This window comes from Mercenaria mercenaria, chromosome 9, assembly GCF_021730395.1.
Source record: "Mercenaria mercenaria strain notata chromosome 9, MADL_Memer_1, whole genome shotgun sequence".
NCBI lineage: Eukaryota > Metazoa > Mollusca > Bivalvia > Venerida > Veneridae > Mercenaria > Mercenaria mercenaria.
This window is the reverse complement of record NC_069369.1, coordinates 76,668,690-76,687,720: the sequence shown is the minus strand read 5'-3', so window position 1 is coordinate 76,687,720 and position 19,031 is coordinate 76,668,690. Positions and strand designations below refer to the sequence as shown.

Here is a 19,031-nt window from a genome sequence, read left to right as displayed (position 1 = left end):
TTTCATTGTCCATTCAAGGGAAATGATATTTCCACAACTTTATACCACAATTAGACAAATGCAGTGCTAACTGATTGTATGTCCAGGGCTTCAACAGAAGAATGTAAAAAAATGGCACACTTAATGTCACGAATAATGCACCGAGGATACCTTGCTGCTAACCCCCCCCCCCCCCCCAACAAACCGCCGGTCGAAAAGGTTTGCCCCCCCCCCCAAAGTTAAACTCGCTCCTACGCCCATGGTACGTATATGTGAAACCACATGTTCAAAATGTAAACAAATGAATAAAAGCACATGTGACTGTTTTCATTTTCGTAGAAAAGATAGAAATGTGATTGTCAATGTTCCCGATACGGAATATATATAATAGTAATATAATATATATAGTAGAGTGAATTTATACGAACTAAATCACTGCCACAATATACCAGACCAATTACGGCAAAGCGCAGTACAAACGAACACGCACATGCCACAGCAAGTCCACTAACCCAGTAAGTTTAGTTTCGATGCTGCTTTGTATACGAGCCCGAATTATACTACACATTCGAACTGGTTCAACATTTGCATATGTATATACTCAAATCTCTGTTTTCATGTCTCACAAATCATTGACTTTTAGTCTTTTTAACATATATAAACACGAGCCGTTTCTTCTTACGTGACTAACAGGAACACAGTAAGCGATTGTTTATTTATTTCATTAATGTTCTAGTAACCTTTGACACTGTTTTCGAATGACAAGTGGTTTGTGACAATCTACAATACATCCATTACGTACGCATAGATCGAAGACTATTCATTGCCGTTGACGGCTCTTCGCTAGCCAATCAAGCTAGCTTAACATTGCAATCTACATGTACATTGACTTGCTATTACAATCTATGTGTAATTTAGATAGCGTTGCTCAGTCGTGCACTGTTTGAAGCGAGGGTCCGGTTGAGTCTGGATACGCATATTTCTATCCTTTGACAACGACAATGTTGTTGATACATAAATAGCATAATGGAATCCAATATACAGACGAATGATAGGTCGTCTCAGTTTCGTTAGAAATCAGTCTTTGCAGATTGGTGTGACACATAGGGCGTCCTTGGGCGCTTCGTTCTTCACGTTCTTCTGTGTCCGACCAGAGATAGAATCACCCTATATGACACGAACAAGGCCAAAAAACATTGTTCTCGGGTAAAATTTCACACCACCTCCTGAACGGGAGGACCTCGACCAATGCGAGAACAATATGGCGGAATGAAGGTACAACTTCAACGTCAAAAGAAACATCGTAGCGAAATAAACATCGATATTTATGACCAAATAAGATATTTATTGAATGAAAAAATGTACACTACTTTTGTAGAAATGTTGGTTTCTCCCGTCGATAAAGTAAACAAGCGCCGTAAACAAGGCTGTAAAATTTCACTTGCGGTTCCCGGTGTTAGGTTCATAATGAATTGCACTGAAGTTAATGGCGGAAACATTTAACTGAACTTTCACAAAACAATAAGGAAATCAGATTGCAGACATGCACTATAAAATATATAACTTTCAAATACATGTAATGAAATGATCTAATTTAATGTACAGACATAATACAACATACTGAGTTCTGTAGATCGTGGTCGCTTATAAAAAATTATAGTAAAGTTGCTCGACCAAATCTGCCGCTATTCTTGCTGTTCAGTACAACTTTACTCAAGACATGTTCCCGTAACTTGCATAAATACCCGTGTACAGAACAAACTGAGACAAATCATCCAAAATCTTAAAACATGTTTACTTTCCCAGCCAGGTTAGAAAGAAAATGATCGCACTATACTTAAGATTGACCGATGGCTTTTGGCAACACCATTCTTTCGGCAAGTCTAAGATTATCATTTAAGTATTATCGCTAAGTGTCGGCATGTTTAGTTACATCGTAACAGTTCCTTAGATTTCTGTAACCTAAGGCTTTCCATAGTTTACGTTTTCTGTCATCGTCTGTGTTTGTTGCTGCTATACGAATGTCATTGTGGAAACCACATAGCCTCGGTGGTTTTTCATTCCACCTGGTGAATCCTTTATTGTCAATCAACTTTAAACCTAGAGTTGTGCGGACGATACCTGCAAATATATAAACGAACGCTGAGGTCAATTATAGCTGAATGTGCGCTGGACCAACCGGAAGCAGAGGTTGACAATTAAAGACACTTGCTGTAGTTTCTTGTACGAGAGATGGGGCAAACATTTCCCAATAATAGAATTTGTTCAAACTTAGTATATGAACACAGTTTCATGTTAGAAGCAGAAAATTGCAAAAACAATCATAGGTCACCGTGCTTGTTTAGGAGTTATCTGCCCTTAAAACTGGATTTTCTTCAAATTTGCGGACAGATAACTCCTGAACAAGCATGGTGACCTTCGACTTTTTTCATTATTCTGTTTCTAACATGACACTGTGTTTTTATATAAACTTTGAACAAATTTTATTATTGGGACATTTTTTACCCAAAACTGCCGCAACCGACCTTAAGAACATACACTCATATCACAGCATTGTGTGAGATAATATTTGATACTTAAATGCTCAGATGCAAAGGTATTCAATAATTCGAAGAAAAGAAAATCACTGTTTGATATAATTATATTATTCTGATTATAACACGATATCAAAGACTATCATCTTCATATTTGACGACATCCACCAAATATTTGCCTGTTCTGTGTGCTTTTCTTTTCCAGCGTGTTGCTATATGATGTTTGACGCTATGGCGCAATAATTGTGGCGTGCAAACATTGACTTTGTTGTATAATTACAGACAGGTTCTGTCTTATTTGTTAAATAGGAAAATATATTGTTAGAATTTCATATAAACAACATTGATGTAATTATATCATGAATAATCCATTAGGTGAAATAGCGCATGGGATTTGGCGCCATTCACAGAACATAAACAAAATGGCGTAGATGTCAGAATTCAAAGGAACATTTAACTATAGCTAAAACGAATTTTTCTGACGTTAATAGAAAACCAACTATTTTGGTGTTGATAAAACAGAAGAGAATATAATGTCAAAATAAGAGTTCATGCGAAATGAATGCTCTGCAAATTTAACATGACTATGGATTGGTGATATCGTGTCGTTCATTTCACATGAACTCCGTTTTTAAATATTTTGTTTGCTCAAGGTAGTCTTACTATCTGACCATAACATTTGAGGACTACGTGTTCCGTTAGGGTTCATCATTGTTTCGCCCCTTTAGGTTGGTAAGGGCGATAGTGTGTTAAGATGATGCGAATCATAATCGGTAACTGTATGTCGAAAACAGAGACTGATAGTGGTGTTTTTAATCAACAAGGGAAGCATTAATTCTTTATTTTAGATAAATAATTTTTATATCTTTGTAAAGAGAAAAGAATGACGAACACTTCAATAGGATAATAAATATTGTGTGTTCATTCTAATAAAAACAATATTTGTTCAATTTTTTTTCCTTCTTTGTTTCTATTGGAAAATATCAACCAGATAAAACTCGATATCGTACAGCCAGGTGATTTCAAGGGGGACAATTATACCGATAAGACGGCAAATTTTACCTAATTGTTCATGATATAGTGTGACGAAGGCCAATGCGATGACGTCATAATACGAGGCCAATGACGTCATAATAAGTGGCAAATGCGATTGCGTCATTATAGAAGACCAATGCGATTGCATCATAATACGATGCAAATGCGATGGCGTCATAATATGAGGCCAATGCCATGGCGTCATAACAAGAGGCAAATGCGATTGCGTCATTATAGAAGACCAATGCGATTGCGTCATATTACGAGGCAAATGCGATTGCGTCATTACAGGAGACCAATGCGATTGCGTCATATTACGAGGCAAATGCGATGGTGTCATAATACGAGGCCAATGCCATGGCGTCATAATAAGAGACAAATGCGATGGCGTTGTAATACGAGGCAAAAGGTTATTGCGAGCACTTTCGCATACTGTTTACGTGTTTTCGCATCATATGTCTGCAAGATCGCCTCTCAAACTAAGAGCGAAGTACGAAAAGTAGTAAATTCGCACTGCCATGCTTTCGATATATTGTTCTTTCGTTAAAAGGACAATCGTGTGATAATACAATGATGATATCGTACCCTTAAGGTAAGACAATAGTAAATAAATTTGCTATATGTTTAATATAAAATAGCCAATCTAGCCAAGCCCATTTTAAAATGAATTAGTAACGCCACGTTCATTAATGATCTATAAACCATAAAAACGCCACGAAAAGTAGGGATCACGTAGTAAATATCTTATATATAACAAAGACTTTTTATCTTACAAGTCAACACTATATGGACCATTTTCCTAACTGACTGGTAAAGTGTCGTTATGAACACGTCTGTAAATAGGTTTGTTTACGTTTCTGTAAATGAAAAAAAAACGTCTTTGAAAATGGTACCAATATGTCAAATATAGGTCCATAATTAAATAATAAACAGAAACTAGCTTATAGAATACATGAAAATAATACGATTACTCGACCTATCGACTTTCCCCATCGTATTATCGCCATCGCACAGTATCATCGCGCCATCGCACTTTCGCAGCGTACTATCGCACTGTCACCCTTAACAATGTATAAGGCTGGAAGGGTGGAGTGAGAAAACATAACATGGAGTAAAAGGCGAGGGGGCAAAAGACAGACAACATGGGATAAAACATTAACCGATATCGATTCAACGTACGGGAAAAAACTTCCGATAATATGTATTAAAAATTATTGGTCTTCAAACATGAACATTTCTAGGAAAATTATATCCAGTTTGTATGTATCGGCGTGAAGTTGGCAGTACAGCAGTAGCAGCAGTTAACTGCTCCTACTGCTGCTACTGCTGTACTGCCAACTTCACGCCGATTTTGTATGTATCACATTTTACGCATGTAAAAAGAGACCTACGATTTCCGTTGGCATGGCGACCATGGAAGTTGTCAATGTCTCCCTAGTATACTTAAACTTATTTTCCTACAATGGCCATTATTGACGGTAATTCTCGTATTAAATTACAGATACAACCTTCAATGTACTGCCTCAAGATTATTAAGAAGTTAGTGATTTTCATTTAATTTTGATAAGAATAAAGTGATTCAATAAACTCTCTGCCATATCTATTTGCAACACTATGTAGACTGTAAAATACGTAGAAAAGTCTATTTAGCGTTTGTAAGATGAAAATTTACTTTAGGCCACACAAAACTGAAAAGTTGATTTTTGGATGTTTTTTTTTTCCAAATATAATGAGGCGGCGAACAAGAAATAGATATAAGTATTAAATTTTGTTCTAGATTGTTTTCGAGGAAAAAGCAGAGAAATATGTTTATCACGCTCTCGTTATATAATTCTTTCACATCTGAACTACAATGATTTTTTATTTACTGACGACAAATCACAAAATGAGGTATGTTATTTCTTAAACAAATTCAAGTAGCCTACGTCACTATTATTTCATAGCGTCCACCGACATCGCGGCACGCTGGAAAAGAAAACCACAGAAAGGCAAATACTTGATGGATGTTGTCACGGCCGGCCGGACCTTGATACTGTCTTAGAATCAAAATAAAATATCCTTAAGAGTGACTTGTTGAATAAAATAAGTGTTTGTCCTTCAGAAGCGTATTTTTTTATCACTCGGGCCACGCCCACGTGATATAATGCCCACGCATCTGAACTCCGAACAATGACTTTATTAAAACCAACCCACTGTTTGGGATATATTATATCTGTTACATTAACAATAATTTACCATGGATAGATAATACAAGGAAATCGAATCGGAGTTCAGCAAAAAAAAAAAAAAAATCTAGCAAAATCCGAATAAAAATTGTAAATTTCAAAAAAGTTCTTGACTAATATTATACGATGATAGCGGGTTATATGAATACCATGAAGCAATCAACTGAACAAACTTGGGTAAGGACCTTACAGTGATTCTACAGAACAAGTTTGATGGAGATCCATCAAGCGGTTCATGACAGTTGTTTTCTATTTTTTTAGCTCTAATGACCGCCTAAAAGGGCCAAACACTCCCATTTTGATCAAGTTTGGGAGAGGACCTTACAGTGATGCTTCAAAACCAAGTTTGATGAAGATCCATCAAGCGATTCATGAGAAGAAGTCATTTAAAAGGTATTTCTATTTTAAGCTCTAGTGGCCCAAAAAAAAGGTCCAAATATTCCCATTCGGCAAGTTTGGTAGAATACCTTATAATGACGCTCCAGACCAAGTATGATGAAAATCCATCGAGAGGAAAAAGTCATCAAAGAGGTATTTCCGTTTTTAGCTCTAGCGGCTCGTAAAAGGGGCCAAGTGCCCCCATTTGAACAAATTTTGGAGAGAAATTTACAATGATGCTACAGACCAAGTTAGATGAAGATCCAACAAATGGTTCGTGAGAAGAAATCATTTAAAGGTTTTTCCATTTTAGGTCTGGCGGCCCCTCAAAGAGGCCAAGGTAAAACATTTGAACAAACTTGACAGACGTCAATGCCAGGATGCTACTGACCAACTTTGGTGTAATTCTTACTGCAGGGTTCGAATTTAAGCTCGCATACTCGCGAAATGCGAGTGCAAATTTCAAACTGCGAGGTGAGATTTCGGACACCAGCATTTTTTTGCGAGTGATAATTTTTGGCCGAATAATGTGCATTTCTAACGGTCGTCTCAATCTTACACTGTTCTTTCTTTAACAACTCGCGGTCATTGTCATTTGCAGAACGAATTTCGCAGCACTCTTTCATTTTTCGTCGTAAACGGAAGTTTACACACGATTCATGTCCCGTGCGCATGTCTTTTCAACTGCTGACAAGTACCTGCGCTAATTTTGATGACGTTTACCGCATCAGGTGGGTTTTTTGGTATCTATTAATAAGTTACTATTTATATAGCGCAAATACGATTGGCTGGACTCGTCACGTGGATGTTTGGTTTCCCAACTTTTATATTCATGGCTGGCTGCACCGGCGAAATAAAAATGGACAAGTTTTTGAAAAGACCCAGCGCTAGCACTAGTATAGAGGCCGATGTCGATGAGAAAAGGTCAAAAGTTGAAACGGAAAAGGCATCGGCTAAGGGTGTTTCCGCTAGCTTAAAAACTGTTAAGAAATGGATGAAAGAGTTTAATATAGATTTGCAGTATGATGTTGAAGATGACCACGTGACAAAAATTGTCTGCAAAACTTGCAAGTCATTTGCACAAGCAAACATGTCCTCAAATGTAAGCCATTAATGCATACTAAACAGGCTCTTGATTTTTACTTGGAACCATATATAAAACTATCAGATATTTTGTAAACTAATAAAAATGTTGAGTTTGAGTTGAGAGGCACATGATAGTAGTTAATACGACTTTCAACCGGAGGCTCCGGTGACTTTGAGTTGAGAGGCACATGATAGTAGTTAATACGACTTTCAACCGGAGCAGTCCAAAACCTCTTAAAATAATATTTACCGATGACTAGATTTAAGTGTAAAAAATGTCTGAAAGTTTCAAACAGGATGATCAATTTATAGGTGCATTTTTTTTTCAGTTTGTCTCCGGTAACACTACTGTCAAGAAAGAGTCGGTTGCTTTCCATGTAAAATCTGCAATGCATGAACGAGCCATAAATTCAAAGTGTGCCCAAGAGAAAAAGGCCAGAAATGAGCCCTCTGATCTTGAAAAGGGTTTTCAAAAAATAGATATGGGTACCTCTGAGAAAATGAGCAAACTCTTTAGAACTTCATATTACATTGCCATGAAGGAGAGACCATTTACAGATTTTCCTGACTTAGTAGACCTTCAGACCATTAATGGTTTGCCACTTGGTGACACTTACCATACTGACAAAGCTGCAAGAAATTTCATTGAGCACATTGGTGGTGTTTATTTTGATAATATCAAAGGTCTTATTCATGATGCTGATTATTTTAGCATATTTTGTGACGGATCAACTGATAGGTCAGATACTGAAAAAGAAGTTATTTTTGTTAAATGTTTAGAAGATTATTATCCAAAAATGAAATATCTTAAACTTGTTGAACCTGAAAACACAAAGGCAGAAGGCATCTTAGCAGCTATTGACCAAGCATTTTTTGAGTTTGAGCTTAACAATTACAAGCAGAAAACTGTAGGCTTTTGTTCAGATGGGGCATCAGTTATGATGGGGTCTAAAAAGGGTGTTATTCAATTGCTAAAAACAAATGGCAATGCTGAATGGATTAAAGCAGTCTGGTGTTTGGCACACCGGCTAGAGCTTGCTGTAAAAGATGCCTTCAAGTCAACATACATGGATAATGTTATAGAAATGCTTGTTTCTATTTACTATTTTTATAAGGGCTCAGGCAAAAGGTTTAAAGAAGCTGAAGACATAGCAGAGTTATTAGGGGAACATTTTATGAAACCAGAAAAAGCTAATGGCACTAGGTGGGTTGACCATAAACTTAGAGCAACCAGTAAACTAATTCAAAACTGGCAAGTTATTATCACTCAGATGGAGAATTATGCTGAGGACAATTCAAACAGAGGACATGATAGGGAAAAAGTAAAGGGCTACTTAAGACGACTTAAGCAACATAAAATGGTGGTGTTTATGGGGTTTGTTAAAGATGTTTTGAATGAAGTAGCCAAAATAAGTTTGCTCTTTCAGAGAGAAGATATCACAGTTTACAGTGCTGTGACAAAACTCCAGAGTGCTGAAACTGCCTTAAGGGCATTAATTGACAATGATGGTCCATCTGTCATTGAGATTAAAGAACAGATAAGAGATGGAAAGTTTCATGGTGTTCAGCTCCTTAATTTGCTCCCTAATGATACATTGGCCAATGACAGACGTAGAATCACACAGTCAGTACTGGACTGTTTGTCATCTAGATTAGAAAATTTGACAACTGATGAAATATTCCTGGCTTGTAATGCTTTTGATCATAAAAACTGGCCACTAGCTACTGAGAGAGATGCTCTTTTGCAGTATGGCAATGGTGATGTCAGGGTTATCTACAGGCATTATCAAACAGTTTTAACCAATGCTGACTGTAACTTGGTCAATGCACTTAGCCAATGGGCTGATCTGAAGTTTCATGTATCTGGAAATGCAAGATATACCAACAAACATCCACTTTTAGTTTGGCAGCTAGTTAGTCAAATGGACCAAGATAAGGGTGACTATAAAGATATACTTAAAATAATACATCTGACAAATGTCTTGCCATTGGCTAATGCCTCATGTGAGAGAGCATTTTCCACAATGAAGAGAATAAAGTCTGACTGGAGGTGTAGGCTAGGAGCTGAAGTCCTTGACACTTTGATGCGAATCAAAGTTGCTGATGTTGCCCTTAGAGAGTATGACCCAAAACCTGCTGTGACAAGATGGTGGTTGTCTGGACAAAGACAGAAAAGACCAAATACTCTGCCATATGGAGCCAGAAACTGAGATGCAGTTTCTAGGCCAAACTATTGCAAGTTCATGTATCTGGCACTGCCAGACCTGCGTTCACTGTCACAGCAAGTTTTGGGTCATGTACATTACAATGGCCATGATAACAGTGTATTGCACTATTAATTTAGTTAATATTTTGGTGGTTTAGAATTAATGTTTGATAATAAAGTGACAAGTCGTGGAAAATGCAAGTTGTTTTTTCATTTAGCAAGTTAAAAAAAAATACCACTTGCGAAAAAATGCAAGTAGAAAATCTGGCTAAATTCGAACCCTGTTACTTATAGTTTCAGAGGAGAAGATGTTATAGTACAAATGTTGACAACGGACGACAGACGCTGGAGCATCCACCTATACTAATAACTCACCCTGAACAAAGTTCAGTTGAGCTAACAATCACGGAGAAATAAAGGTTCTATTGAGAGAATTCCCCGGGTCTGACTTCAGGCTACTCCCACTGAGAAGGCTCTTCATCGGCGATCAATCTGTGAACTAGTATTAGCAAACTGCTTTGAATGACGTATATCTGGTTTAAATTGTGCTTTTGAGAATCACTCAAAAGCTCTACAGAGCTTACGTGAACTGTTTCACAAAAAATCTTTTTAACATCTGAATCAATGATTTCTCATTTTCTAATAGACTTTCAATTCTTGAAGTGTCATATTTATATAATGGTTAAGTGTCAGTCATAAAATCAAAACTCCCAGGTGTTTTCTTTGAAATAAAATCACATGAAGCTCTTGGCATCCACATACTTAGAATAGATGGTATTGGAATAAATGGGAACAATTAATAAATCAACGCCGATACAGTACATATATGTATATCCATTATAAGATATTAAAAGTGTTTGTTATTCAAATCATCGTGTATTTCTTTCAAAGGTACATTCAGTATTTTGCTCGGTATTTTGAACGAATGTGGGACACAGTTCCCCGACTAACTTACTCAGTTCAACTAAATAAAGAGTGAGAATACCTCCCACTCACAAACACTCTTCCACGGTTATTTTGTTAAAATGGAACTTTGAAATAAAAACAATTATGCCAAACCTGTCACAGTATACACCTATCTCATCAGATTACTTGTAACTTTTAAAATATTCTTATTACTGAACAGTCTAGTTAACTAATTCAAGAGCCATAACTTATCGGAACTGCATGGTATTCAACCTAGACACATATTTTTATAGAAATTAAGCCCACCCCCACCCCGCATTTGCACAAATGTGATAGAGGACCTTATAATCGTACTATAGACCAAGTTTGATGATAAAAATCATCCTGCAGTTCATGTGAAGAAGTTGTTTAAAGGTATATAACTCCAGTGACTCTTAAAAGCAAGCTGGTGCCCAAATTTGAACAAGTTTAGGAGAGATTCTTACAATGATGCATTAGACCAAGTGTGGAGAAGACCCATCAAGCTATTCATAAGAAGTTGTTAAAGGTATTTGTATTTTTAGTTTTAAAGGCCACTAAAAGAGACTATTTAGAACAAAATTGGGACAGTACCTTACAATAATGCTACAAATCAAGTGTGATGAAGATCTACGAAACGGGGTATAAGAACAAGTCGATTGAAGATATTTCTATTTTTAGCTCTACCAGCCTCTAAAAGTGTCCAAGCGCCGACATTTGAACAACCTTAGGAGAGGACCTTATCGTAATGCTGCAGACCAAGTGGAAGATCCAAGAGGTTCATGAGAAGAAGTTATTTAAAGGTATTTCTATTTTAGCTGTAGTGGCAAGCTTCCCTGTTTGAACGGTGTTTTAGGAGAGGACATTACAACGAAGTAACAATTCAAGTCTGATGAAGTTCCATCAAGCGTTGCACTATTTTAAGCTCTAGTGACACCTAATAGGGGCCAACTACTACCCTTTGAGTAAATGTGGAAGACTACGTTATAATAATGCTACAAATCATGTCTGATGAAGATCCATCAAATGTATTGTTATCACATATTCTACATACATTATGATCTGAAAGCTGTTTTTTCTTGGAAAGTCAATGTCTTAAACAAACTTAATACTGTTCTAATTTGTAGTGTTCAACATTAAAAAATTAAGATAACCAAAACAGTGATTTGTGGTTGCATAAAATCATTGTTTGGAGTTCAGATGCAAAGAAATTATATCACGCAACCCGTGTGATAAAATAGTACGCATCTGAACGACAACTGATCATTTTAACCAACAGACAATCACTGTTTTAGATATACTGTTTCGATTCTAACATACATGTAATATCAATCATTAGGGCTATTGGTACCTATATCCTTGACCTAACTAACAAGTATTAGCCTATTTCGTATGTTTCGTATGTTTTTTTTACTTTTCCTACATTTCGAATCAGACTAATTTCCATGTAATAATAACCATCTGCTTTCCACCGAGAAGAAAATAACAAAAAATATATCCAATACCATTTGATATGTTGTAAAACATAGTCATGACGACATTATATTTAATAAGTACAACAGCAGTCCATATGATGAACACTCTGATACACTCTTAAAACATACTTTATGAGTATTATTATTTCCAAATGTGTTCTAAACCATTCTAAATTGAGTGGAACCGATTTGAAATGTTTTGGAAAAGAAACAAGTATACATTCAGAAAACGTACCCGGACCACAGTACGAAACTGACCCCTGCCACTTATGCCAATTTCGACAGAAGTATACATAATGAGAATACTTGTTTTGTAGCCGACTGTATCTATCTTTGTGTGACACCAAGCGCCAACAATAGGACTATTATTTCCTTTTTGAGGTAAATCAAACTGTATACTTAGTTTGTATACTAGTATACTGTCGTTGGAAAAACACTGAAAATGGACACATTCTTATTTAGAAAAAGGTATATATAAAATTTCAAAACTTGCCTGTTATAAAAGCATCTTCAACCGTGATGTATGGCATGCGCTCTGCTGCTTCAAATAAACTCCCAACTGCATTACCGGAAATGACGTAACAGTTTCCATTTGTATAATTTGGGTAATTATGCATAGGGAATCTAGTTCGTTCTACACGCCATCTTCCAGTCCTGAGCACTTTTGACTCACTATTTTGAAAGCCTATCATGGCGCCTTGGGCAGGGATGGGTAAAAAACTCAAATATTTTATAAGATTAACTACGTGCAAAAAAGTATCCTGGTCTATTTTCGTAACAAATTTTGCTTTGGGACAGTACTTCGATACCCATTTTAATCCCATCATTACTTTAAGAGTTAAATTAGAATATGTGTCTTTAAAGTCAGCTACTGCAATATCGCCAAATCTGAGTTTCTCATCTGTAATGATAGTTTTTTTAACCAATGAATTTTCATGATCACCAAATAAAAACACCAGTTTTACAGTAGGAATCTTAAATCGAAAACTTGGCCATTGTCTTGTTCTTGCCACACTTCCCCATGTTTCCCTAATTGCTTCTCTTGTTTCAATGTCGTAAAATTGTGTAAGACACAGAATAACTAGAAATGGTTCTTCGTCTTTTTCACAAATGTTTTCACCGGTTTCAATAAACTTAAATTCAAATGGATTGATTCTAAAACTTCGCAATTTATAATACTGCTCTTTCATCCTTTTTTCGGCTACTAATTTTTCTAGACTACTTTGACGTTTTTCGGTAGAATTACCACTTTTGTTATTAGCAGCACTTCCTTCCGTTTCGACAGACTTTTTTACTTCCGGTAGCAAATTGCTCCCTTCATTGACGAAAAGATATTGGATGTCTTTATCTGGAGGTTGGTCGGCTACTATTTCTCCAAATGCATTTTGTACGCCGAGACCTTGTCGAAACAATAGTTGACGATCGAACCCTCTCATGCCGACATCTCTGTAAAATGCATCTAAGCCATTCATGTAGATCATTTTCCCTCTTGCCTCACTAAAGTTTGTCATTATGGTTACCATGACGTAGAATGCTGTTACTATGATGATGCACCACAGAAAACAAACCAGTTTTCGCGACATCTGAAAGTCGGACATTGTTAAACAGTACAGTAAAGAACAGTGCAGTGCAGTGGAATGCAGTGATATGTAATTTTATTAAAGTTCGTGTAAAACAATCTGTTTTAATATAGATATATTTGGCATAATTTCAGCACGTAGGTCCTTGCACAGCTTGAGCCGCCAAGTAAAATGATACCTCATGAAATGATGGAATAATTATTTATTTTTTACCATATTTGTCAGACTTTCGATTATAATATTACTCCCATTTACTCCAATTTGTCTTAAAAATTCAAAAAGATATTTTTGTCTTACAATGTCTCATCCATCATTGATTCTGTTTAAATGAATTTTAACACCAAACTTTTTTATTACTTACAGTCTGTTTGTATCCAAAATATAGGCACAGAATATCTCAAGCTCAGTGAAGCATCTTTGTCAACGAAACCTACGTGATGCTGCAAATAAATTTATGTCAACTTTTTAATAATAAATCATGCGATACTATATCCACTAGTGCAATGGACATACTACCATGCTTTATCCAATATACAAACATTTGTTTTTCTGTCAGTCGTGAAATTTCTTTTCAGAAAAATTAATTGGAGATGATATTACTTTCGCATAGCAACCATTCAGCCTCGGATTGCCTGGGGACATCATAGGATCACGCCAGTATAAAGAGAGTTATAATCGATATAGATATAAAGGTTGTCTAATTAAACAGAAATTATTAAGGTATAGGTCCATGTTTCGGAGAAAAAAGTTCGAACGTCATCAAATCATAGAAAGAAAGCATTGTTTTACATGAAAATTTAACAGCGTATAAAACATTTATATTATTCTACAAAACCATTGTCAATTTACTGATATAAGTATTGAATTCCGGAAAGGGACTGCATGAAGGGCCCGGGCCACACTTCTGGACAGTTCAGCGCCTTTAAAAACTCACCATTTTTTAAAAGCTGTTACATGTCTTCGTTTAGATGCATTTGCAACATCGTGCGAGTGTTTAAACTTTACATAACTAGATAAAACATCGTTTTTGACAATTGTTTACATTTATTTCTTTACAAATGGCATTCTTATTTAAAGGGGGACAACTCATTTAGAATATTTTAAGTATCCAACTCTGTGGGACAGAACAGTAAAACATGTATTGGACAGATAAGTTGTGTCTCAAGATGCTGTTCATTTACTAAAAAAATCTGTTGTTTTGTGATATACTGCTAAACCTTAACGTATTAAAAATTCTAACAAGTAAAAATCACCTCACTCTCTTAAAAATGAACCGATCACTAAAGGTCCGTCAAAATCACAACAAAACGATAACCCCGAGCTCACTGCATCAGAGGTTTCCCGTCAAAAAATCACAAAACGAAAACCACGGGCCTCTCAACTGCATGCATCAGAGGTCCGTCAAATAAAACTCCACCATATAACGTAAAAACCCGAGCTCACATGCAAAATCAAAAGGTTTCGTGTCAAAAATCACGAGACGAGACCATCAACCTCACGACCATCACCTGACAAATCAGCACGCGCACGGACGAACCCGGGCTTACTGTATCAGAGGTTCGTCAAAATCAAGAGACGAACCCGGGCTCACTGCACCAGAGGTTCGTCAAAATCACGAGACGAACAAGGGCTCTGGTAAGCGAGAATGCAAAATCACAGACATATGTGAATTTTTTTTTGAAATATTTTGTTTAATTTCTTCCCAAAATTTCTTTTGGTAAATCTTTTTTCATTTGAACAAGAATCAAATATTACGCAACCGATTTTGGGTTAAATACGGTAACCACACATAAAATTATTTATTTCTTAGAGCATGATAATTGTATTTTTTTGCTATTGTTTTCTTTGTTTCGTTAAGCAAATGTCTTGATTACTGTTTGATCCGCCTTATCTGTAACCAGTGTTTCTCTTGATTTCTCTTTGAATGTAAGACGAGTCCATTAACATTATACTTCGTCCTATAGAACTGCCAGGGTAGTAATAAGACCTTCTTAGTTGTTTTTTCTCTCAAAAACTCTTAAATAGTTTTAAATTTTAAAAAATCAAAAATATCCCACTAGATCTACCACTCTTGAAGGCATTTAGATGGACATACAGATTATCTTGCAGACTAAAACTTCAAATTACGAAAACAATTGCTATGGATTAGGTGGATCAAAAAGGAGACTGAAAATTACCATTTATGCTTACAAAGTCTGTATTTGCAAACAAATGAATGTAAGGTCTTTGGATTATCAAACCTGAAACCATAGACTCGATCTGCTGTATTACGTACTTGTCAATGACACAAGGTTCAGATCAGTACTGCACCTCTGTAACACGCGAAGAAGTTGTAAAGATCAAGGAATATTAGCAACCTGAATTCTGCAGACAAAACAAGGTTTGAAAGCGACCTAGATAAGTGCCAATATATTATGAAAATGCGGTTTTTAGATTTTAAAGTCACTAACAATGTAAAGAGACTAAAGTTAGGATCGTCTTCATATCACTTCTTATTATCTATTACTAACAAATATATTTAAATATACATGATTCCATTTCAACACTGATTAAAGAAAATTTTAAAACACGCTTACCTTATTAGTGGGAAATCCGTATAGAAATCGCAGCAGCAGAACTAATGTCAGATTTACTAGTCATAGCTCCAACATACGTAAAAGGCCGAGTCTCGGTAAATTTATCTCATTGAAAAATACTGCCCATCGATTTTACTGGTGATATTTTACCAATAAAACAAAAAGGAAGAATAAAGTGATTAACAAATGCTCGATATTTAGTAGAATGAAACATATCAAACTGTTATAAATTAACTGTAAACAAAGTAGTCTCATAATTATTGATCTTCAAATGTTAAAAATTGATTATTTAAAATGCAAACAATCCGTACATATGGCGCATTATAGTAACCCAATCAGTCTCCCGTTAACGGATACAATTCTAGTTATCACCAACACAGGTAACCAAGCAAAGATGCCACGGAATATCTATTTCATATCATACTGTAATTCAATATATATACCTAGTATTTACTTTTTGTAAATTATAACCTATTACAAAATGATGGACAGAAATATAAGAATATTTATCGATAGACTCTACAATGAAATATTTGCGTGGTCCTATTTTAATCAGTTACGTCAAAACAAGCCCGACCCTACAGTTTATTTGGAATATATTTAGGTATATTAGTTTTGAAAACAAATGTTAATGAAATTACAAGAATTAAACCAACGCAATACCTTAAACCATGTGATGAGTCACATTAGGGTTTTATAGTTGACTCAACTGTCCAGGGTATTAAGGTTACTGTTTCAGCATATGCATGTAAACACACCACAGGCACGCACGCACGCATGCACAGAGAGAATATCAATTGACCATTCAGTACGGTGTTATTCAATATATATACCTAGTATATATTTGTTTGTAGAATTTATAATCTCTTATGTACACAAATGTTGTGTCAAGTAATATAAGAATATTTATCCCATAGACTCTCATTATGAAATATTGCGTGAGGTCCCTATTTTTCAAATCAGTCTAGCAAAAAATCAAGCACACGACCCTATCATTTTTATTTGCTGAATTTTCTAGGTATATCCTAAAGTTTTGAAAAATCAGAGTTTAATCAAATTCTACATTGTAGAAAAAAATTATATCCAAACGTGCAGAACTACCTTAAGACACATACGCTAGAATGACGTCACGTTAACGTACAGTGACGTCAATGTTGTTTTTTTTGCGACCAAGAAAGAGCGCCACTATATTTTATCTACTGTTTTAGATTAAGGGCATTTGAGAATCGAAATAATTTTAATATACCAAAACCGTATTTTAACACTATTTATACACTCGGGCGGTAATACGTCGTACAAATAACTTCACTCGGACTGCGCCCTCGTGAAATTATTACGCCCGACGTATAACCGCCCATCGTGCATAAATAAGTGTTAAAACACTCTTTTGCTATAAATTATTTCTTAAATAAATTGTAAAAGATACAGTCACGTTGACAGTATGTTAAGTACAAGAGTGTACAAGTTCATATCATGAACACTCTGATACACTTTTAAAACTATGGAAGCCGTGGAGGGCCACTTTTGAGTTTCGACTTACGGGTGTTTTTGACTTTTGAGTTTTGACTTACGACTTTTGACTTATGACTTTTGGCTAAGGCTAAGCATTATACACGTGTTCTAGAAGCTGAAGGCAACTACGTTGATTTCAGGTATGTAATCCATATTTTAAACTTTTTTTCAAGCACATACGCTGTGAATCAAAATGAATACCATTATTCTTGCTCAATATCGCGCATATTTAATGTGGTTTGTGACGGAGAAGAGGATGTGGGGAGGAATTTGTGTCAATGTAATAATCCTCAACATGTATGAAGTGTGTACATATATTTCAGGTTTTCCACGGTAATTGTCCCAAGCTGAAGCCTTACATTCCAGTGGAGTGGCGTTAGATATTGTCCTCAACCTGAACGTTCCAGACTACATGATCATAGACAGAATAAAGGGAAGGTAGACACATGCTCCTAGTGGTCGTATATATCACAGAGAATTTAATCCACCAAAAGTGCCAGTATGTTTTGTGTATCATAAATTTTCAATCTTGTTATCGCTTTAATAAATACTTTATATCCATAGAGAATGAGTTCAACAATTTGTTGACCATGTTGTAAATGTTTTCATGTTATTAGTGCTTATACTCTCATATCACTTTTAAGACATCCACAGAACCGGTATTAAACATGTATAAGTAGGTAGGAAATACACTACAACTAGCAAACACAGAACCAGTACTGTAAATCCGGTATTATTCGCGGTGTTTTAATTTTCGCTAGTTTTCGCGAAATGGGTGCATCGCGAATTCATAAATCTGCGTAGATTTTCTTCAATAACATACAGACATATCCGGAAAAAAATGTCCAAAATATAGTCTATTTCAGCAATGAATACTAGCAGTCTGTACACGATGTTTATTAAAAGAACTTCAATTTATTTCAAAATGTTATGAATAAGTATAATAAAAATCATCGAAATTACATTTCATGTAGAATATACTGCTTAAAGACAGAATTAACGCTAAGGCCTAGAGGTTGGATTTACATGCAGCTGGCAGGATATTATGTTATATATATATAACATAATATCCTGGTCAAGGCACTGGAAATTTCTGAGATGCTCTTGAGTGTCTCCCACCTAACCAAGAGGCCTGTACTGGTTCTTCCCAGGAAAGACGGCTTCTCGTGTATCGGTGCTATACACCGGGCACGTTAAAGAACCAGACTGTCTATTCGCAAAGAGATAGGCTAAGTTAGCCGGACAGGCTTGTGTCTAGAAGGATTTCTCTCTATCTGTTCTGGGTGGGCTTTATCTCACTCTATCCCTCTGGTCAGATCGCTCTGTGTCTGTACTAGTAGAGGATGAATTTCACGCCCTGTGTGGCTGCGTTTCCTATATGTAAAGCGCCTTTGAACGTGTTTATCATGAAAAGGGCGCTATATAAATCTGGTATAATAATAATAACAATAATAATATTTTTGTTTTTAACAGTTTACGGAGAGCATCTCCTTGATGCACTTTGTATGTGTCAAACAAGCA

The 19,031-nt window shown here is 35.9% G+C and overlaps 1 protein-coding gene across 1 annotated transcript; it reads right to left on the bottom strand.

The window, feature by feature from the left end:
- Positions 1-1,085: 1,085 nt before the first annotated feature.
- Positions 1,086-13,919, bottom strand: LOC123548142 (beta-1,3-galactosyltransferase 1-like). The gene is made up of 3 exons (XM_053551768.1): positions 13,784-13,919; positions 12,336-13,425; positions 1,086-2,100 (listed from the first exon to the last, which is right to left on the bottom strand). The coding sequence occupies exons 2-3, from the start codon at positions 13,423-13,425 to the stop codon at positions 1,889-1,891; spliced, it is 1,302 nt and encodes a 433-aa protein (XP_053407743.1). The 5' UTR covers positions 13,784-13,919; the 3' UTR covers positions 1,086-1,888.
- Positions 13,920-19,031: the final 5,112 nt, after the last annotated feature.

Coding starts and splice junctions, on each gene's coding strand:
- LOC123548142 (XM_053551768.1), bottom strand. CDS start 13,425: ATGTCGCGAAAACTGGTTTGTTTTCTGTGGTGCATCATCATAGTAACA. Junction 2,101..12,335: donor TGAAGATGCTTTTATAACAG/GCAAGTTTTGAA, acceptor ATATATTTGCAG/GTATCGTCCGCACAACTCTA.